General features: G+C 31.2%; 2 protein-coding genes across 28 annotated transcripts in view; both read left to right on the top strand.

The window, feature by feature from the left end:
• Liprin-alpha (PTPRF interacting protein alpha) overlaps window positions 1–20,676 on the top strand; it is a 263,962-nt gene that overhangs the window by 96,388 nt on the left and 146,898 nt on the right. For 25 of the 27 annotated variants that reach the window (XM_087412073.1, XM_087412090.1, XM_087412088.1 and 22 more), the window contains exons 3-4: window positions 18,301–18,402; window positions 18,612–18,776. In XM_087412073.1, coding sequence (XP_087268199.1) covers window positions 18,301–18,402; window positions 18,612–18,776 — 267 coding nt within the window. Of the gene's footprint in view, window positions 1–3,051; window positions 3,230–18,300; window positions 18,403–18,611; window positions 18,777–20,676 lie in introns of those variants that run through there. The other 2 variants (XM_087412091.1, XM_087412093.1) reach the window with 2 other exon arrangements.
• Window positions 10,360–13,499, top strand: LOC147907802 (uncharacterized). The gene has a single exon (XM_087411860.1). It carries the CDS (start codon window positions 11,265–11,267, stop codon window positions 12,096–12,098), a length of 834 nt encoding a protein of 277 aa, XP_087267986.1. The 5' UTR covers window positions 10,360–11,264; the 3' UTR covers window positions 12,099–13,499.

The following is a 20,676-nucleotide window of genomic DNA, read 5'->3' as shown; positions in this document are numbered from 1 at the left end:
AATTTAAAAAATGAATGCTTCCCCCTCATTTCCTTATTTTCTTAAGCGGTCAACTAATGATGCTTAACCTCTGCAATCGTACGGGAATTGCAACTTCGATGATCCATGAACTGAACTTAATGGATGTGACATATAGATATGTAAAAGGACCACGAGTCAACATTGTGCATCGAACCGATTAACACAAACAATATCATATGTACGAGTATTCTGCACGCTTGGCCGATTCTTGTAAACATATCGTTTAGAAATGAATTTCGTTAAAAGATCAATTTAAGTGATTTTAATTTTCTATTTACATAACATTTTATTTTTGTTCATTTTTTACAAAATAGGTTTCGATATATAATTTATTCAATGTCATTTCAACATTACAGCAATCTTAACAATTAATGTGGAAGAATCAATAAAAATTCAACTCATGGTTCAATTTATTCAATATTGTTTCAACGTTGCAGCAACACTAACAATTAATGTACAATAGAAGAATCAATATAAATAATAAGTACAACATTGATAAAACATTGCCGCTTCAACATTCAACATTGCAGTATTTCAGTAACATTCTTTCAATATACTACAATATGTTATATGGGAAAAGATTTTATATCTTGCTCTTGTTATAGCGCACTTTCTCAAAATTTCTTCGTAATGACATTCTCTTTCGTTTCGTTCCTCTCCTTGGTAAATTTTCTTTCAATAACCAACAGTAATCAGTCATCATATATTTACATCCCATCTTCCTTAACATCTACACTCCATTTCTTTTATATCTTGATGAAATTATTCACTTTAAGTACTTTGAAATAAGAAAAATCTGCATAATATTTTCGATGTTGAATTAAAAAAAGATCCCGGTTGAATAGTGTAATTTTCAGAGATGTTTGAGATTAAAAAAACTCTGATCTGATAACGCAATTCTGACGTAATATTCGGTTTCAGAACTTTAAAATACGTGCGTTTGGGGAATTAGCGCTATTTGTGTCGTTCTATCATTGTTTTACATTTAATAAACGATGAAGATAGAATGATAGAAATAGCGGTAATAGTGTCTTTCCAAACGCACCAATAGGAATACATAGTCTGGTCTCTCAGAAGTAACACTTTTTTATATGGCTATGATATTTTGCGTATTATTTGAAGGTGGATCGTAATTATATTGATTCACCCGATAGCGAACATAAAAAAATAGTATATTTTTGTAAAGAATCTACATGAAAGTGTCTGAAAATTCTAAAAAAATTTGGAATAGAGTTTCATAATTTTTTATCCCTCTTATATTATACTTCTGAGCACTCGAGACCCCTTCATGGTAAATCGTAGTGTGAAATTTTAGTTTTCACTTTTTTTATTTTCAGGATCAAAATACAGACATTGCTTATAGAAGCAGTCCATAAAATATAAAAATTAAAATTAAAGATGTATTTATTTTCCTTTGTAATCAAATGAAAGATTTAATACTCATTAGTGCAGCAATTATATTGACAAAAAGAAAGAAAAAAAAAACAATTACAGCCTTGATTATACGTATTTATATTTTTATACATTTTTTAAATTGGCTCTAATAGCTCTACTTTTTGATATATTTTTTTAATTGATATTCATTTTAATGCTGTTGTAATTATATATTTGTAATAATTTCTTTCATTTTTAAATTTATTGACCCAGCGATTGAGAACTGAATATAAAACATTTCCTTAATGTGAATAACAAAGTTTCTACAATCTCCAAACATGAGTCGTGTGTATTGGGGACACGCTGAGGTGCGAATTGACACATGGAACAATAATTTGTTCTTTAGTATTGCACTGCTGAATTAGTGCATTAAGTCACAGTGAAACGAAAATACTTTTTTTCACACACTAACTTATTGTATTAATTCAAGAGTACAGCTAAAAAAGAAACTTAATATATTAATACAGTATTATATTAATACAGTATTACATTTCATACAAATCTTACAATAAAATGCAAAAATATTTACTAGTGCTTTACGAGAACAATCTGTTCAAAGATTGCTGCAAGAATTTTATATCTGTGAGTTGATAATATTTTATCTGTGATGTTAATTGATACTTTAGTATCAGCGTATCGCACAGAGAAAATAACAGTTTCTTTAGTAGCTGTAAATTTGCTACTACTTTTACAAGTTTCTGTCACTAGTCACACACAATCTGTATCTTGTAAGATTCTATACATTATACATTTTTGTAAGGAATATGCGCTACGTACAGCACATGCAAAATTATTCTTGTAGTCATTTTTGCAAATTGCTTTCATAGGATACTGTCAAACATTTTTACATCGTAATATTCTGTTGCAAGATTTATGCATCAGATAATTCATTATCATCACTATTGTTCAAAGAAGTGTACTTCCCTGATGATAAAATGTCTCTGAAAACTTTGTTGCAAATGCCTGAAATTTTCGATAACATTCAGAGACTTTCTCAAGAAAATTCAGGGATTATCAGTGAATTGTCTAAAAATCATTTCTAAATGTCTGAAAGTATCTAAATTTCGCAGAAACTTGGAAATTTAGTAATGTCTTTGAAATAATAGAATTTTCATGATTTTTCACTTTTCTCTGAAAATCATTTCCAAGTATCTAAAAGTCCTTAAATTTCGTTGAAACTCGGAAATTCAGTGATGCCTCTGAAGATAGAATTTTCACGATTTTATACTTTTCAGAGATTTTCTGCGAATTGCCTGAAAATCATTTCCAAATGTCTAGAAGTCCCTGAACTTCGCTGAAACTCGAGAATTCAGTGATATCTCTGAAGATAGAATCTTTATGGTTTCTCAAATTTCAGAGACTTTTTGCGAATTCTTTGAAAATCATTTCCAAATATCTAAAAATTCCTGAATTTAACTGAAACTTGGAAATTTAGTGATGTCTCTGAAGATAGAACTTTCACGGCTTCTTACTTTTTAGAGACTTTCAGTGAATTCTCTGAAAAAATAATTTCCAAGTAAAAGTTCTTGAACTTCATTGAAATTCGAGAATTCAGTGATATTTCTGAAGATAGAATAATAGTTTCTCACTTTTCAGAGGTTTTCAGAGGATTTCTTTGAAAATCATTTTCAAGGGTCTGAAAGTTCCTGAATTTCGGGAATTCAGTGATGTCTCCGAAACTCAAATAGATAATAAATAACACACTTATCAATTGAAGAAGTGGTGTAGCACATAACGCAGGAAACTCATAATCCAGAAGTTCGAATCCCATTAGGTAAGTGTGTTTTTCAAAATAATTTCAGGTAAAATCATTACGTATATCTTGTATAGAACAAGTTTTGTTAAAAAAAAAAAAAATTTATAATTCTTAAAATATAAATCTTTTTCCAATATCACATTGAAAATCTCTGAAAATCTCTGATAAATTCTGAGAGTCTATGAATATATTGTAAAAAAATTTATGAAAATCTTTAAAAATCACACTGAAATATTCTGACAAATCTCTGAAATTATACTGAAAAATTCTCTGAAAAGCTCTGCAACGTGTCCGAAAATACGGACATTTTCCTGAAAATTTTTAGATTTTTTTTAGAGAAATTTTCGAAACTCAGAAATGTTTTCATTAGAGTTGCTAGCTTTTTACAAAAATCTGCCTACAAAAGATCTTCCGGAAGATTCACATAATGAAGCACAAATCGAATATATCTGTTGACAAAAGCAGAAATTGTAAGCATTGTGCTATTGTCACATATTTTTTCCTTTCTTTTCACAATTTAACCACTTTAAATTTTTGAAATTTCATTCCGAGAGCATAATAGTTAGCATAGTTGCGCCAGTCTGACATAGCTGCGCCAAAGGAATAAATTTTTCACTCATAGGAGTGAAGAACCACTCCAAGTGAGAATTGATTTTCAATTAAATGCGGAGTATAATTTCACTCTCTCTCGAAAGGAAGCTGAAATTTCATTTAGGGCTGTGTTCAGATTCCTATCTAAGTGTTATTTTATCTTTGTTGCTCACCGAATATTAAATCGATCCGGGAAAAAATGTATAATTCATGTATAATTATATAAAAAATTAACATATTTTATGTACAATTATAATTCTATATAAAATATATCTATATAATATTTTTCCCGGAGAGGATACTTGTAACGTTTTCTCTTGGAATACACTGGGTACAGCCTCGCACCGCACTAGTTGCGTGTAAGCGTTACACTCAGCTACACTACACTAGAGTGGTGCACACTATGGTGTACACTACATTATTATTGCACTAAAACCCTGTTCCCGCTTCCATTTTCAAATTTTAAATGTCACACTGGCTCTACATCATCCCTTTGAGACGATATAGCAAAATCCCACTTCGTGCATAAAATTTGCACCATAGTCACGGAAACACGGTACACCGAATGAGTTCGCTTACCATCAGCCATGGAAACACGATGCACTGTTTGTTGCACTAGTGGACGATAGTGCAGCCAAGAGAAAATACTATTGGAAAGCACTTGGATAGGAATCTAAACGCGCCCCTAGTTGTTAACTGTTTATTTCCTTCCTCGCTCATGTTCAATTTTGACGAAAGCTAGCTCGTTCAACGCACTTCTGCATGAAATGAACTAATCTGAAGAAAGTATCGATTTGCCTCGCGAAGCAAGATATTAATTGTTAAAATTGACCATTTAGGAAAACCCACTTCTAAAGTTGACCATTTAGGAAAATCCACTTCTTGAATGAGTAAATTCTTTCCTGAACTGGCGCAACTATCACATCTCTTGGAGTGAAATTTCACTCCCAAAAATTTAGAATAACACAACGGATTATATATATGCACAAACGACAATAATGAATTTCCATAAATTAAATTTAAAATTGCGCAAATCCACACTGCTTATAAATCTATTAAAATTAACTTTACTGTATTTTGACCTTACTGAATTGATGATATTAATCTTAGTTTTCATGTTTAATACATTAAATTTTTCGTTTTAATTTTTTATTCTTAGAAACCCAAGTAGCGAAGTTGCAGTGTTGCATAGCATAGAATAAAAAGGTGGGAAGGCAATGAACATAAGTATATAGAAATTCGTAACGCTTCGTTGTGACACCGCATACCGCGGTAGAGATATCCTTATAAAAGCTGCTTTCCATTTCATGCATGATACGCAGGATTTGATAAAGATTGTCATTTTCTTAAATAATAAAATGTTATGTTTCTTTTTAAACAGGTTTTTATCATTTTAAATATGCTTTAAACAGTCCTATTTAAAAAAGGAGATGTTAAATCGATAATCGAATTCATTGTTGCCTCTTCCGTGATGCGGATTGGTTGTCTAAAGCTCGATCGTAATTTCTTGTCGTAAGCGAATGTCGTGTCGATTTAATTTTCTCGCGCTTACTTCGTGAGCGGCTGTCATCGCGGAGATTGTGTTTGACGGTTATGTGTATCAAAGTGTAATTAATTAATATTAAAGAGTTAATAGTGTAATGATATTATAATATTATAAAATTATTAAAATCTTTTAGCGTACTTAGGGTACACATTGCGTGCGGGCGGGCGGGCGGGCGGGCGTGCGTGCGTGCGTGCGTGCGTGTATACAATAAGTGCTCTCCCATTTTAATCGATCACCTTAAATATCTCTTGACCAGTGCATTTTAAGGAAAAATGTTTCAGACAAAAGTTTTGGGACTTTGAGGGATACATAAGATGATGCCATTGGTTTGATTTTGGATGGTGTCGTCAAAGTCAGAGCAAGATCACTTTGAATTTTTTAAACGGAATCCCCCCCCACCATTTTGTACGTATTCTTGTAGCTTACTTCGAGAGCTTTCCAAAACATTATATTAAGTTCATTTTCATTAAATACTTTTCGAGTTATATGACTTGCAAGTTATAGCACCGCCGGCATTAGCATTACCTAAGGTGTCCGATCGACGGCTAAAATCTCTTGAATGTTGCTCCTTATATATATATACATATATATATATAGTGTATATATTATATATATATATATATATATATATATATATATATATATAAAGGTAAGTACCATGTGTGTGATGAATGTTTTGTTTTTGCAAAAATCGGTGCTAGAGACAAATATAATAGAATGTGTAATGTATTAAAGGGAAGGAGAAATATATATATTATATATATTTATATTATTGTAAATTCCATATATATTAATATATATACATAATATTATATATGTACACGCATACATCTGTCCAACTTTACTTAAGAAAAAAATAATAAATAGAATTATAGAAAAATTATATATGAATATTTCTAAATGATTGTTTAAATTTTATTTCGCCATCTTTCCGATTCGTTGCGTCTTAACAAAGATTGTACGGGTCCAATCCCTAGTCAAAAGGATTAAGTTTCTTGACCTAAAAGAGGATCGACGGATGTACAATCTCGGATTGGGTAATAGCGTCGCGTATCGACGTTGACTCACATCTGGGATTTAATCAAGTGCTTCCGATCCACCTCTGAGCGATAACCATAAGAGCAGTGTCAGTCGCGTCCTTCCTTGGCCTAATTCCTTCTTTCCATTGAAATAAAAGAATCTTAAGGCCTGAACGTAACAAAAAATTAAAAAAAAAATTTTTTTAATAGATTAGAATTTTTTTAATTGTTTCTTTATTTCAATTAAAAAAAATTTTTTTTAAAATTTTTTAATAGATTAATTTTTTATTATTAATTAATTTTTTTACTACTCTAGCTTTTTTAGTTTTCTTTTGTTTAAATTTAAAAATTTTTTTGTTAAAATTTTTTTAATTAAAAAAATTTTATTATTAAATAAATTTTGAATGTGCTTTCTTCAAAAAGGTTTAGGAATCCATCGTCCACCAACCTATCTTAGGAATTTGCCTCTAAGATAAGAATAGAAGCAAGACTTTAGGATAAGATTAGATTCTATTGGAATTTAGACCCATTTTCGAACCTTATAAAAGAAAACCCTCAGACTGCAGAGGCAGTCTTCGATATATTGCGAGAGTAGTTACGTTTCTAAAATTTTCCAAGTGACAATTGTAAAAAAGAAAAGGGAATACAATAAAGATAATTTTTTTTTATTTTGAAATTGTTATCACAAATCTTACAAATGGTGGCAGCGGTGCGGGATAATTAGCAAGAAAAACAGTGAAGTTTTGCTTTTACTTCGAGGACGATATACTAGTCGCACTAGTTACCTTCAAGGAGGACTCGAAGATTATCCTGCTCTACCGAACTCAAGCAGACTGGCGTGGACAAACTACAGAGGGGTAAGCGACATTATCAACTCTGATACATCCACCGAGTCAAGTGCGGACAGTAACATACTAGAATCGAGACTCTTCGTTACTGCTCCAATGTCGCGTGCACAGAGCCCTACTCGTGAGCAAACGCTCACTCTAGCAATATTAGCAGACAGAATGATCCAAATGATGGACACAATAACTGAACTAAAAAACAAAATGGAATCAATAACGGTTGAACACTATAATCCAACGAGACTTCAACAACCGAGCGAAATAACACCAGAAACTTTCGAATCAGGAACTGTCGAAGCACCTATAAAGAATTATAATAAAGCTATGCCATTGATACCCGATTTCGACGGTTCAAATGTCGAAACTTTCATTAATCATATACAAATAGCCTTGAAACGACTGGCCGTGTATCAACATGAGCTATTTCTCTGTGGAATCGTCGCCCAGAAACTCGTAGGAAGAGCAAAACATTCAATACGAACGGATACCACCCCGAATTTCCCGCAGTTGTACGAAAAACTACGGTACCTCTACGGCAAAGCCAGGAATCTTTCCGCTCTGGAGGTCCAAAGAGACACCTGCATCCAGCGAACGAACGAGAGCATCGATGAATTCATAAATCGCTTTCTTCGAATCCAAGACGATATCATCCACACGGTTAATTCACAGAGTACCGGCATTGCTACGATCTGTTTGCAAGAACAGATGTATCAGCAAAAAGCAGTCGAAGTATTTCGCCGCAACGTAAAGACAGAAATCAGTGATCATTTATACTCATTTGAATTCACCCAATTGAACGAAGCGTTTTCGAAAGCACGAGCCTTTGAAGCAGAACTCCAGTTAAAAAAGTTGCGAACTCAACGATACGAAACATCCAAAAAACCGTTCCAACCTAGAACGCACTTTCAAACTAAGGAGTGCACCTACTGCAAGAGACGAAGACAAGGAGTGCCGAACAAAAGTATATTCCACCAACAACGAGGCCAGCAGAATTTTCGCGAGCGCCAGCCTTTCAACCGACCGCCGGACCGAGCATCGCATCATTTACGTGCAACCGATCAGGATCCAGACGAGAACCTCAGCGAAAGGTATACCAAGGACCCGGAGGGACGTACATCAGAGCTCCCAGAATTAAGCTGAAGATACCAGGTCTTAAAGATGTCATATTTTTAGTAGATACGGGTTCCGATATATCCCTAATACATGAAATGTTTATAGATGATAAAAACTTGCCTAAAACAAATTCAATAATCGTATCTGGCGTTACAACGCATTCGATAAAAACTAAATACGGTGTAATAATTGAAATGTTTGGAAAAAAACATACATTTCATGTATTGGACGATTACTCACCGGTACAACATCAGGGCATATTACGTATCGATTTTCTCACGGCGAACAATTTTGTCTTTTCGAACGAATATTTAAAACTAAACGGAAAAGAATTCAAGCGATGCGATAAACCACTCTCTAACGACGCGTATAAACAAAAGGAAGTATTAGTTATATTCAAGGATGACACTGGAGCAATTACGAGGATGAACGATTTTAATAAACCCATACTGCCGACATATTTGCACTCTCAAATTAAAAGCGTCGAAGATTATTGCGAAGCACCAATTTATTCTATTACCAAAGAAACTTTAAACAATACGCGATCAGAATTATTAAAAGAAAATACTCGCCTCTTGCATCTCCCAGAACACTATAACGAAATCTGGGATATCATATTAGAATTCCACGATATTTTTACCTTACCAGGAGATCCTCTCCCACTCACTGATTTAATGCAACATGAAATCAAAACCCATGACGAAAATCCCATCCATATTAAACAATACCGTTATCCTCCGATACACCAAGAAGAAATAAAAAGACAAATTAAAGACATGCTTGCAAAAGGAATCATTCAAGAATCAGATTCACCTTATAATTTCTCTTTGTGGATTGTGCCCAAAAAGCAAGATGCTTCGGGCAAAAATAAATGGAGACATTGGAGACTAGTAATTGATTACCGAAAACTTAATGAAAAAACCATCCAAGATGCCTATCCTCTTCCGAATATTGATGAAATTCTCGATCAATTGGGCAACGCGCGCTATTTTTCCGCTTTCGATCTGGCATCGGGCTTCCATCAGATCGGAATGAATCCAAAAGACGTTCCAAAAACGGCCTTCTCTACACCAAACGGACATTATGAGTACACCCGTATGCCTTTTGGTAAAGAATGCGCCTCCTACCTTCCAAAGAATGATGAATAAAGGATTAAAAGGATTGATAGGTAATAATTGTTTTGTTTACATTGACGACATAATAGTTTACGGAAAAACGATCGAAGAGCACAATAAAAATTTAAGAATCTTATTCGAAAGACTCAGACAAGTAGGATTGAAACTCCAACCAGATAAATGCGAATATCTCAGACCTGAACTTGAATACCTAGGACACACGTCATTTCCGAACACGGCATACAGCTTAATCCTGATCGGATCGAAAAGGTCAGAACTTATCCAATTCCAAAAACTCCTAAGGAGATAAAACAATTCCTTGGACTTGTCGGTTATTATCGCAAGTTCATCAGAGATTTTTCCAAAGTAGCAAAACCTTTGACACGCCTCTTACAAAAATCCTCAATCTTCCAATGGACGAGTGAACAACAAGAGAGCCCAATCACATCTTCAGTGAAGAAGATGAGCGATTAACTCTCCAAAATCAAATCGAAAACTTGCATATTCAACATGAAAATAAGTTGGAAGAAGCGCGCAGGAGCATACGCGACTATCAAAATTCCAACCTTCCTATCAAAACTTATACGCCGATAGAAAATAATGACTTGGTGCTCGTAAGAAACTTCGACGCCAAATCGTTTGAGGCACGGTGGAAAGGTCCTTTCCCTGTTGTCCGACACGATAAACACATAACTTACCACGTTAGAGAAAACGGTGAAATTAAACAATACCATCGAAGTGATATAAAATCATTTATTCCAGGCGATGGATTATCTGAAATAGATTGTCCCGATACTTCTCCTTTTGATACTTCAGGGTCATCCTATTAACAGCGCAGAAAAATATTCAATTACTCAACTAGACAACGATGAAGTAATTTACCTCGAAACTCTAAGCAAGATAAAATTATATCACGAGCAGTGGAAGATAGTTGTAGGATATAACCTAAGCGATTTAGAAGATAATTACCATATACTTAAGAATACATATAAGGAATTATTAAAGACATGTTTTCGAAAGCTTGATAATCAAAACTGGATTTGTTCTTCCAGAAAACGAATTATAAAGCGAATAAATCGATTCGAAGAAATAGCGAATGATTTAGAAAATATATTGTATCTAGCAGGACTCAGAACAAAAAAAAGAACTAAACGCGGTTTATTTGACTTCATAGGTGAAGTAAGTAAAACTCTATTTGGAACTCTGTCCGATTCCGATGCGAACTATTATAACAGCGAATTAGATAAATTATATACCGATCAGAAAAATGTTATCCAGTACGTTAAAAATCAAACTAGTATCATACTTAAAACTTTACATACTAACGAAAAAATTGTCGATGTAACTTCAAACGTGATAAGTCGCATAAACGATCAGTTTAACCGCCTCAGAAACTTGTCTCAGATTATTGAAGCAAATATTTGGATAGATGAATCCTTATTAGATTTAGACGACGAATTAAGAAAATTAATTGATGAAATTAGAAAAGCAGAAGAACTTATTACTAACGGAAGACACGGAACTATCAAGCCATACGTTTTATCACCCAGGGATTTATTCAACGCTTTGAGGCAACATAAACATGTAGATAATTTTCCCGTACCCTTAGAGGAGACGCAATACACTACTCTAATAGATATAAGCGAAATATCGATAGCATTAACAGAAAAACGATTGCTGATTCAATTGATAATTCCGTTAATAGAAGACAAATTCTTAGAACTAACTAAAGTAATATCCCTTCCTAGGTATGGATGGTTAAAACAATCCATAGTAGACACCACTCAAAAACTTATCCTATTAGATCCATTTAGAACTACGTTTATGCCTATTAGCGAATTAGAATTAAGCTCCGCAAAGAAACTCGGAAAATATCAACTATTAAAGCGGACATATCCCGATTATAAAATGGGTATAAAAGATAATTGTCTTACTGAAATAATTACAAAACGCGATACAGAAAAATGTACAACAAAGTATATGCAAATTCAAAATACATTATGGATCCAACTTCATACGAATCAAGATTGGATAGGAATTGCACCTAGAGAAGAAGCTTTGCATATACTCTGTTCCGATAAAACACCTCGAAATGTACGAGTATACCAAAATTTTATACTTCACTTAGAACCAGATTGTACAGCAATTTCCGAAACTGCAACTTTGAAACCCGAAAACTTATATAAAGACGAAATTGAAATTCACAACACAATTCATTTAATAGATAAAATATCAATCAATAAAACGTTAGAGAAACATCAACTGACTGACATACCAATGGACTTAATAAGAGAAACTCATATTAATCCAGAGCATCTACAAACCTTAGGCAAAACAATAGACGAATTAGATAATTTAGCAGACCGAATATCACAGCATAAAAGAACTATCACTTGGAAGGAAACATTCATGCATTATCTCCATTTAACCGGATACATAGCCCTTGGCTCTATCCTTTTCATGTTCCTCTATAAGATTGGACTATTTTCAAGTATAATTAATTTATTCAAGCAACTATTCGGAAATTGTTACAACCAATGTAGCTTTGGAAATCACGCTCCAACGCAACACGCCCATTATACCGCTTACTCTGCTCAACCCCCAAATCTCGAGTTACAATCAGGCGTATTAAAACATTTGATTAACTATAAAATTTGATTACACTCCAAATTTCTTTATAAGGGGGAAGGTATGACCATCGTCCACCAACCTACCTTAGGAATTTGCCTCTAAGATAAGAATAGAAGCAAGACTTTAGGATAAGATTAGATTCTATTGGAATTTAGACCCATTTTCGAACCTTATAAAAGAAAACCCTCAGACTGCAGAGGCAGTCTTCGATATATTGCGAGAGTAGTTACGTCTCTAAAATTTTCCAAGTGATAATTGTAAAAAAGAAAAGGGAATACAATAAAGATAATTTTTTTTTATTTTGAAATTGTTATCACAAATCTTACACTAAGAAGAAGTACTTAACAATTCCTTCTCATAGAACTTCTGAACATTTTTTCATTATAAGAAACGTATTTCTTCCGTGGCGGGACCGCATAATTATTTATTGAATTGTAATATTGCAACAATATATTGCAATATTTTTTACAAAATTGAAATTACAATATTTTGCAATATTGTAGCAATAATTCTCAATAAAACATTATAATTTTAATAGTACAGCAATATCACTGCAATTTTGATAATATTGTGCACTATTGAAATATTGCTGTAATATTACTGCAACTTCGTACTGAAGGGATAAGTACGCGAGCCCAGCCACAAGAGGGACACTCTACTCGTAAGAAGAAAATGTCCAGCAATTCTATAAGAAGTAATACGCAAATCGAGTTAACATGTCTCCCGGAGATTTCTAACCTTTTTTGGAAGTGCTTTCTAGACCTCTGAATGTTTTTTTATCATGTTTTTATCATGTACTTTAGAGTATAATATTAAGTAATAATATTTTAACAATTAATAAAATTGGATTAATTATTATAATATATTATATTGTTGCAGCAATATTGCAGAAATATCACAGAAATATTTCTGCGATGAATTTTTTGCGGACATTTATTATTGTAGCGATATTTATACTATATAATATTAATACAATATTACTACAGTATATAGAAATACTATCGCAATATTGCAAAATATTAGTATAATATATAGAAATTTGCCTCATATTACCTTTAAAATATCATTGAAATTTGCCTAATATTACCTTAAAAATATCGCAGAAATATTTCTGCGATGAATTTACCGCGGACATTTAATTTTGCAGCGATATTTATACAATATCGCTGCAATAAATGATATCTTACCATGTAATATTACACCAAATTTGCAATATTACTGCAAGATTATTACAATATTACATGCTGTGTGAGTAAAAAATGCGACTATATCAAAAGAAATTAAGATATGATTATGTTCTAGATAAGTATCTTTGAATTTTATAACAAGCTGAAAGCTATTTACTACATGGCTGTCAGCTTAAGGTTTGATTTTTTTATTGTTCTATGTGAAAAGGTTGTCAATAAATATAGGGAACTTACTTCGAAATATTGATTATAATTAATTATGTATAACATTGACAAACCTAATGATGCTAAAAATTTTCTTTTATTTTTTTCGGATTAATTTCATTGCCATTTATGGTTAACGTGTGATGGAGTGTGTTACACCAATGATGAATTATTCTCAATCCATTCACTGGTTCATTCCAGTGAAAAAGTTAAAATTTGCTCCCTCATAGTTTAAACAAAGATTTTGTATTAACAGCATCAGACTATCCACTTGATCTTTCAACTTTAGGTGAACGAGCAGCAGGATATTTTGAGAGTGACTCTCCATAAAAAATCGATGTTTAACCAGACATAATTATATTATATGTTTAATGTTATAAGCTCTAAAGAAAGTCCAAAATTGAGACGAAACATGTAAACGCGTTAGTTATTTTATATACAGGATGTTTTAGAATTAGCGGACACTGATTGCAAAAGAAGCAACTTTTTCCTCTGGCAAAATTGCGTTCAAACAGTACTTTTTAAATAAGAGCAATTTTAAATCAATGAATGAGCGCTTTACGTTATGCATGGATCAGAGGCGCATATATACGGCGCGGTTCGGTGTGTGAGAATTATTTTACTATTTTGCTAAAGATTTAATGAAAATTATGTATGATATCTAAATATCACTATTTTGAATACAGCTTATTTAAGAAGAGAATGTTTTCTAATTGATATCACTAAAGAAACGATTGAAAGTAAAATAAGTAGATTAGGCAACTTGTGAATAACTATGATATTTAGATATTATGCATAGTTTTAATAACATTTTTAGCAAAATAGAGAAATAATGTCGTACATGCTCATTTGCAGAGTCGTGCCGTATGTGTGCGCCGCCCCTAATCCATGCGTTATGTAGTGCGTTCATTCATTAATTTAATTTTTTTTTTAAATCGTTCTCATTTAAAAAATATTGGGTAATTATATACATTAACGGACGCCGATGACCTTGACCTTGATATATGTTGTCAAGGTCATGACCCTGAGTGACCTCCGACAGGTTTTAGATGGCGGTCGTCCTTCGTCAAAAGTTATTAACAAAAAAAAATTCAACTATATAACACGAGAATTCCGTGTTTTAAAATATGTTTGATAGTCGTGCACTGTAGGGGACGCCGTGCCGATCACAACTTTGACATATGTTGTCAAATAGTATAATTATGGAAGTCCGGTGCCCCTTTGCAGGGAGGGAAAGGGAGATGGGAGTCGAGGGTGAAAAGTCATGCGCCCCTTTGCAGAGGGGGAAGGGGGATGAGAGTCGCTTCGTGGAAAGTTGAAAGTAGAGTTGCTGAAATAAAATAGTAGCTATATGAAGTATAATATATATTTATTCTTCTTTAATATTGGAGTTTATTCTCTAACGGAAAGATATATCACATAAATTAGACCTTTGAGTCTAAATATCTTAGAAACTATAAGAGACCGTCACCTAGTTGTTAAGGCAAAGTTACTCAGAATTATGACCTTGATATATATCAATGTCAAGGTTATCGGCGCGATGTCCGTTAATATATATAATTACCGAAATGATATAAAATGACACCACAGTCCAGCACACCTAGTTGTATTATACAATTGTATCAAATTATGTCATATGCTATGTTAGAAAGCATGATATACAATATCATGTGATTACAATATCATCTGTGTACAATAAGAATTTTATTTTACACTATAACATGTGACAACATATCGATACTAGAAATTAAAATGCCTATAATGATCGAAGATGGATCGTTAATGAATTAAGATTGAAATAATGATTAATGTGAATTATATATATATATATATATATATATATTATATATGTACATGCAAATCTGTAGTTCTTCAAATTGCGAAGAATTGATTTTCCGGACTTATAAACGCAATTAAATTACTGTATTAATATCACGAATTAAATTAAATTGAGAAGCAGTTCTTAATAATTTGATGCATAATCAAATATTGTATTAGAAAGATATTAATGTGCTGAAAAACTGTAAATAAACCTGTGTACATTGCTGGAAAGTATTATATTGACTGTATAAACTTATGCCGTGTTGGAAAGCATTGTACTTAAATACTGTATCACTTTGTTGTCTGTATTTCTTGTTGAAAAGCTCCCTTAGACAACAAGACCAATAGAGTTAGAATTTTATTCACTTCTTGAATTAATAATTTTCAAATAAATGTTAATTATTATTTACAAAACTATAAATCTTACAAGTTAAGAAATTGTGATGAATAATTAATTGTTTGTTTAATATCAGATTTCTCTTTATTACTATTAAATCTAAATAAAGATTAGAAGTAATTCAGAAATAACTGAAAATATAATGTTAAACACAAAATATATATTTTACATATAGTATACAAATATAACTATTTAAAGAACTAAACATTGTTTGTCTCACAAGAGGAAGAGAGAGGCGAAAGAGGCCCCTAATATGCATATTCTTCTTTCTCACACGTACCAACTGTCGATATCCTTGTCTGGCAATGCTCAATTATGATGAAATAATGCTCATTTGAACATGTTTTTTCATGAAACGAAAAAATATGAACGGAAAAAGTGCAGACTATCCGATAAAACCGAGATATTATTCATTATTTAATGATTATTCAAATCAGGGATTCTGCCATGCATTACCGTGATGTGACTAAACACTGCAGTCACATTTTCGTATTCTATGATCAACACTTCGCACAAAATTCTTTACTTTAAAACACAAATTCTCTGCTTTAAAAACACAAATTCTCTGCTTTAAAAACACAAATTCTCTGCTTTAAAACATAAATTTTCTGCTTTTTCGAACTTGTAAGTGTTGATGCCGCTTACATTACATAATCGCTTCAAAAATTTGAGTGAAACTTTTACTTCTAACTTAATCTACAGTTAATGGTCGTTAACTTAAAATAGAGTAATAAGTCTATTTTATGGAATGACTATCGCAAATTTTGACTGTTGCTCCAAAATATGACAAAATCACTCTATGAGATTTAGAGAGTAAACTACCGCAGTAATATCACGAGTTAAATTGACTAGCAATTTAATAATTTGATGCTTTTTCGCATCTTAGAACGATCTTAATAATAATAATTGACATATTAAAATTTGTAAATAATTAATTCTTGTTGCAAAAAATATGATTTTGGTCTAGAGTTAAATCCGAATCTCTTGCATTCCGTGCGAGTGTTCTATGCCTTTAGATTACCTTTGCCTTGGTAATAGTGAAATGTTTTAAAATATTAACAATAATGTTAATTATGCAGTATATATAAGGAACCATTCTCCGATAACTTTGATCTTGACATATGTTGTGAAGGTCATCACTCTGAGTAACCTTCAACAGGTCCCATACAGCACAGAACTTGCAGCAATATCGCTGCAATAACATTGCAATATTGCTGCAACATGCAATTTTGCTGCAATTTTTGTGCTGTAGATGTTTTAGCTGTCATTTGTTCATTAAAAAGTGATTAACAAAAGAAGTTGAAAAAAAATAACGCCTTATTTCTGATATATACAATATTGAAAATTATTCTGTATCCTTTTTTGCTTACGTTCTGTACCCTTTCTTGTTAACGGTTTTCTACGCGAAGGGAAGTTCATTCCTCTTGCTTAGAATGACTTTCCATAAGAAGCGAGTTTTAACCCATTTCCCCTCTGCTAAGGGGCGTCTGAGTTTTCACGCAAAGAGAGGCCCACCCCCCCCCCCCTCCCCTGCCTAGGAATGCACGACTTTCCACGCAAAGTAAGATCTCTCCCTTGTTTTAAGCAAGGAGGATATAAAATAGTATTTTAGTGTATACATTGTGATCTCCCTTAATATCTCCGCTATTATATAGCGAATCCTAATGATTACTTATGGAATTATTTGTTCAGTAGTTCGCCGTTACACTATGACGCCAATACTCAATAGCCACCACTTATTATAATTTTTACTTTTAAGTATTTCGGAATGTTTCTGAGGCACATTTTAGCATTTAATTATACTTATTTCTTCATTTTTCTTAAACTTGAGTATTATTGAAAGTATTATCACACGAATATATGTATTTTTGAGTGTGTTGTATACTATTTAATATTTTATTTGATTGTATATATTTTTATGCAAATTTAAACAAAAGACATTTTGTTAATATGGCTCTCTATGGATATTGATTACTCATGACTCACGGCCTCTTTTTTAGGTTTTTATCAAAATAATTATTTGATAATCGATTATAGCTCTACTGTTAATCTATAGTTTATATTACGTGTACTATTTTTAGTATTGAGCATCTTATATACAGAAGTTATGTGAATGTATATACATTTATTTGCATACATTGTAAAATGTTTTACTTTTTTGTTAATTTTGTTTTAATTTTTTGACCAAACTGTTTTCTAAACAAAACTAATTTTTTTAAGGCTATTTTTGTGGAAGACCACATTATCACTTATATTTTTCTTCGAGTCTTTATGCAATATCGCCACATTTTTATTAATAGTGTCCTAAGTAATAAATATTTTTTAACTTTGAGTCCAGAATCGATTTAAAAATATTTTAATAAGTAATTGTCAAGTTTTAAACTTTAATATTGATTATTAACCAAATTATTGTGTAAAATGCAACTGAGGTACTATAATACCATCTTCTCTTCTATACATGTAGCACAAATAAGATATTACTTCTTCAAACTTTTATTAATAATTTTTGAATAAATAACGAGCGACAGCTGAAATCTGTTGAAGGTCACTCAAGGTGATGATCTTGACAACATATATTGGTCCTTTATACTGTGTTAACGTGCACCGTTTTTTATTACAGGAATTTTCTCAATTGACCAAAGAACTGGCGGCGGCGAGGGAGAGCATTTTGGAAAGAGAAGAGGAAATTTCCGAATTAAAAGCGGAGCGAAACAATACACGTGTGCGTAGCTGATTTTTTATAATAATATTCTAATAATTCTTTATGATTTTCTTAAATTTTAGGCTTTTTAAATAATTCTTTAATAAGTAAATGTTTAACGTATAATGAAAATAAATAAAAATAACAATAAATAAAAAATTGTAGAGTTAATGACGGAATAAATGGTTCTGTATAGTTAACATAACATACATCATTATCGATATTTCCAGCTCTTATTGGAACATCTAGAGTGTTTAGTATCGCGACATGAACGGTCACTTAGGATGACGGTTGTGAAACGTCAAGCCGCTGCGCAATCTGGTGTATCGTCTGAAGTGGAAGTCCTCAAAGCTTTGAAAAGCCTTTTCGAGCATCACAAGGCTTTGGACGAAAAGGTATTTTATGCTACTTTATCAAATACCATTACATTGTCATTTTTTAACAGAGCAAAGTTTGATTTACAAGGGTTTGTTTTATGAAAGAAACTATACGCACTATGAAAGAAGAAACTCAAATTAATTTTTATTTAAATTGAGTTCAATCTTTCGGTTGCAGTATGTGAAAAAAACTTGTATAATTATTAAACAAAAGAGATTTATTACTTGTAAATTATACCATAATTACGACGTATTTCTACTTTATTATTTCTGTGATGCACGAGAGCGACAATAAACGCTTGCATGAATGATCACTTGTACTAATATATTACGCTTTTGAATAGTACTCATCACATAAGGATGCATATGTTACAATTACATATTACTTAAGAAAGAAGGTGTAGTTACGAAATAAGCAAAGTAAGGTAAAATTATCTATTTTTATGTTTCTTTTCTCATCATTAGCTTGACACATTTGAACCTACTTTTATTTTCTTAAATAAATAATTACATGTTCAATGTTTTCACCTAAATAATTTTTTCTGAATTTTGATTATAGTTTGAAGAAATAAATTTTGTTCCAATAATTAAATTTTATTTTTTACGAAATTTTATTTTTCGCAATTTTTTAATAAAATTTTATTTTATTTTTTTTAATATTAAGCCATTTTTTAATATTAGACTGATATTTATAATCGGATCCTATATTTGAGACCGTTTTAAGTATTGTCTTAAATATTGTCATTCATTTTTCACAAATTTGTCATAGTATTTCAAGTAGTATTAAATGTATAAAAATAGTATTAAAAGTATTATAATACTTCAATCTTCAATTTACAATATTTTAGTATTGAAATACTATGAATTTTAATAATAATTAATGAAAAATAATGAAAACTAATTCATATATATTTAATATTCATACTTATTCAGAGATATATTCACAATTTATTCAGAGATATTGAACACTAAATTATACTAAAGTATCATGAATCCTAAAAATATAATTATTGAAAATGGGTGAAAAAAAAATGGAAAATAATACAAGACATATAATACTTTTACAGTTTATTGTATATGAAATATGCTGGAATACTATAAATTCTAAGGAAAATTAATAAAAATATCTGAAATGTAATGAAATGGAAACGGAAGTATACAATATTTTTAAAGATTTATTAATGAAAATTAACGAAAACAAAAACGGGATAATCAAAATGTTGCAATTAGTAGTTGAAAGAATGTAATAAAATCTACTAAAAAATAATAAAATTACTTAACATTTTAACGACAAACATTGAATTCAAAAGAATTATGAAAAAAATTTATATAAAATTATTATAAAATTATTAAAATTATTAAATTTGTATAAAATTAATTTTTATATAAAATTTATATAGTTTATATTCAAAGTGATTGAATATTGAATTGCATTTCTTATCTTGAATCCGAAAAAAATGAAAAATAATGCAAGACAAATAACATTTTTACAATTTATTGTACACTGAAATATGCTGAATTCTCGGGAAAATTAATGAAAATATTTAAGAAGTAATGGGAACGAAACAATATTTTTACATTTATTAATGAGCGTTATCGAAAACAGAAACATTACATACTTATAATAATATAATATCAAAATATATTGTCACAAAATTACAATTTTTCCTTTACAATCATCATTTCTATGGATAATCAAACCCGAACGATAACTTTATAATAAAATCACAGTTTTTAAAAATAGAGTATTATTTAGTTTTATATACATATATCTACGAAATTTATATATATATATATATATATAGTATATATATATATATATATACATATAAAATCATAAGATTAATACTGCATTATAAATTTTTTACCCTAATCATATAAATTTTTACTTTTAGTGAATAGCTTAAATAGGGACGCG

Source organism: Acromyrmex echinatior, chromosome 12 (assembly GCF_024713525.1).
Source record: "Acromyrmex echinatior isolate Ae372 chromosome 12, ASM2471352v2, whole genome shotgun sequence".
In the NCBI taxonomy this organism is placed as follows: Eukaryota; Metazoa; Arthropoda; class Insecta; order Hymenoptera; family Formicidae; genus Acromyrmex; species Acromyrmex echinatior.
Note: the sequence above shows the minus strand (reverse complement) of the source record. Positions and strands in the feature narration are given on the sequence as shown.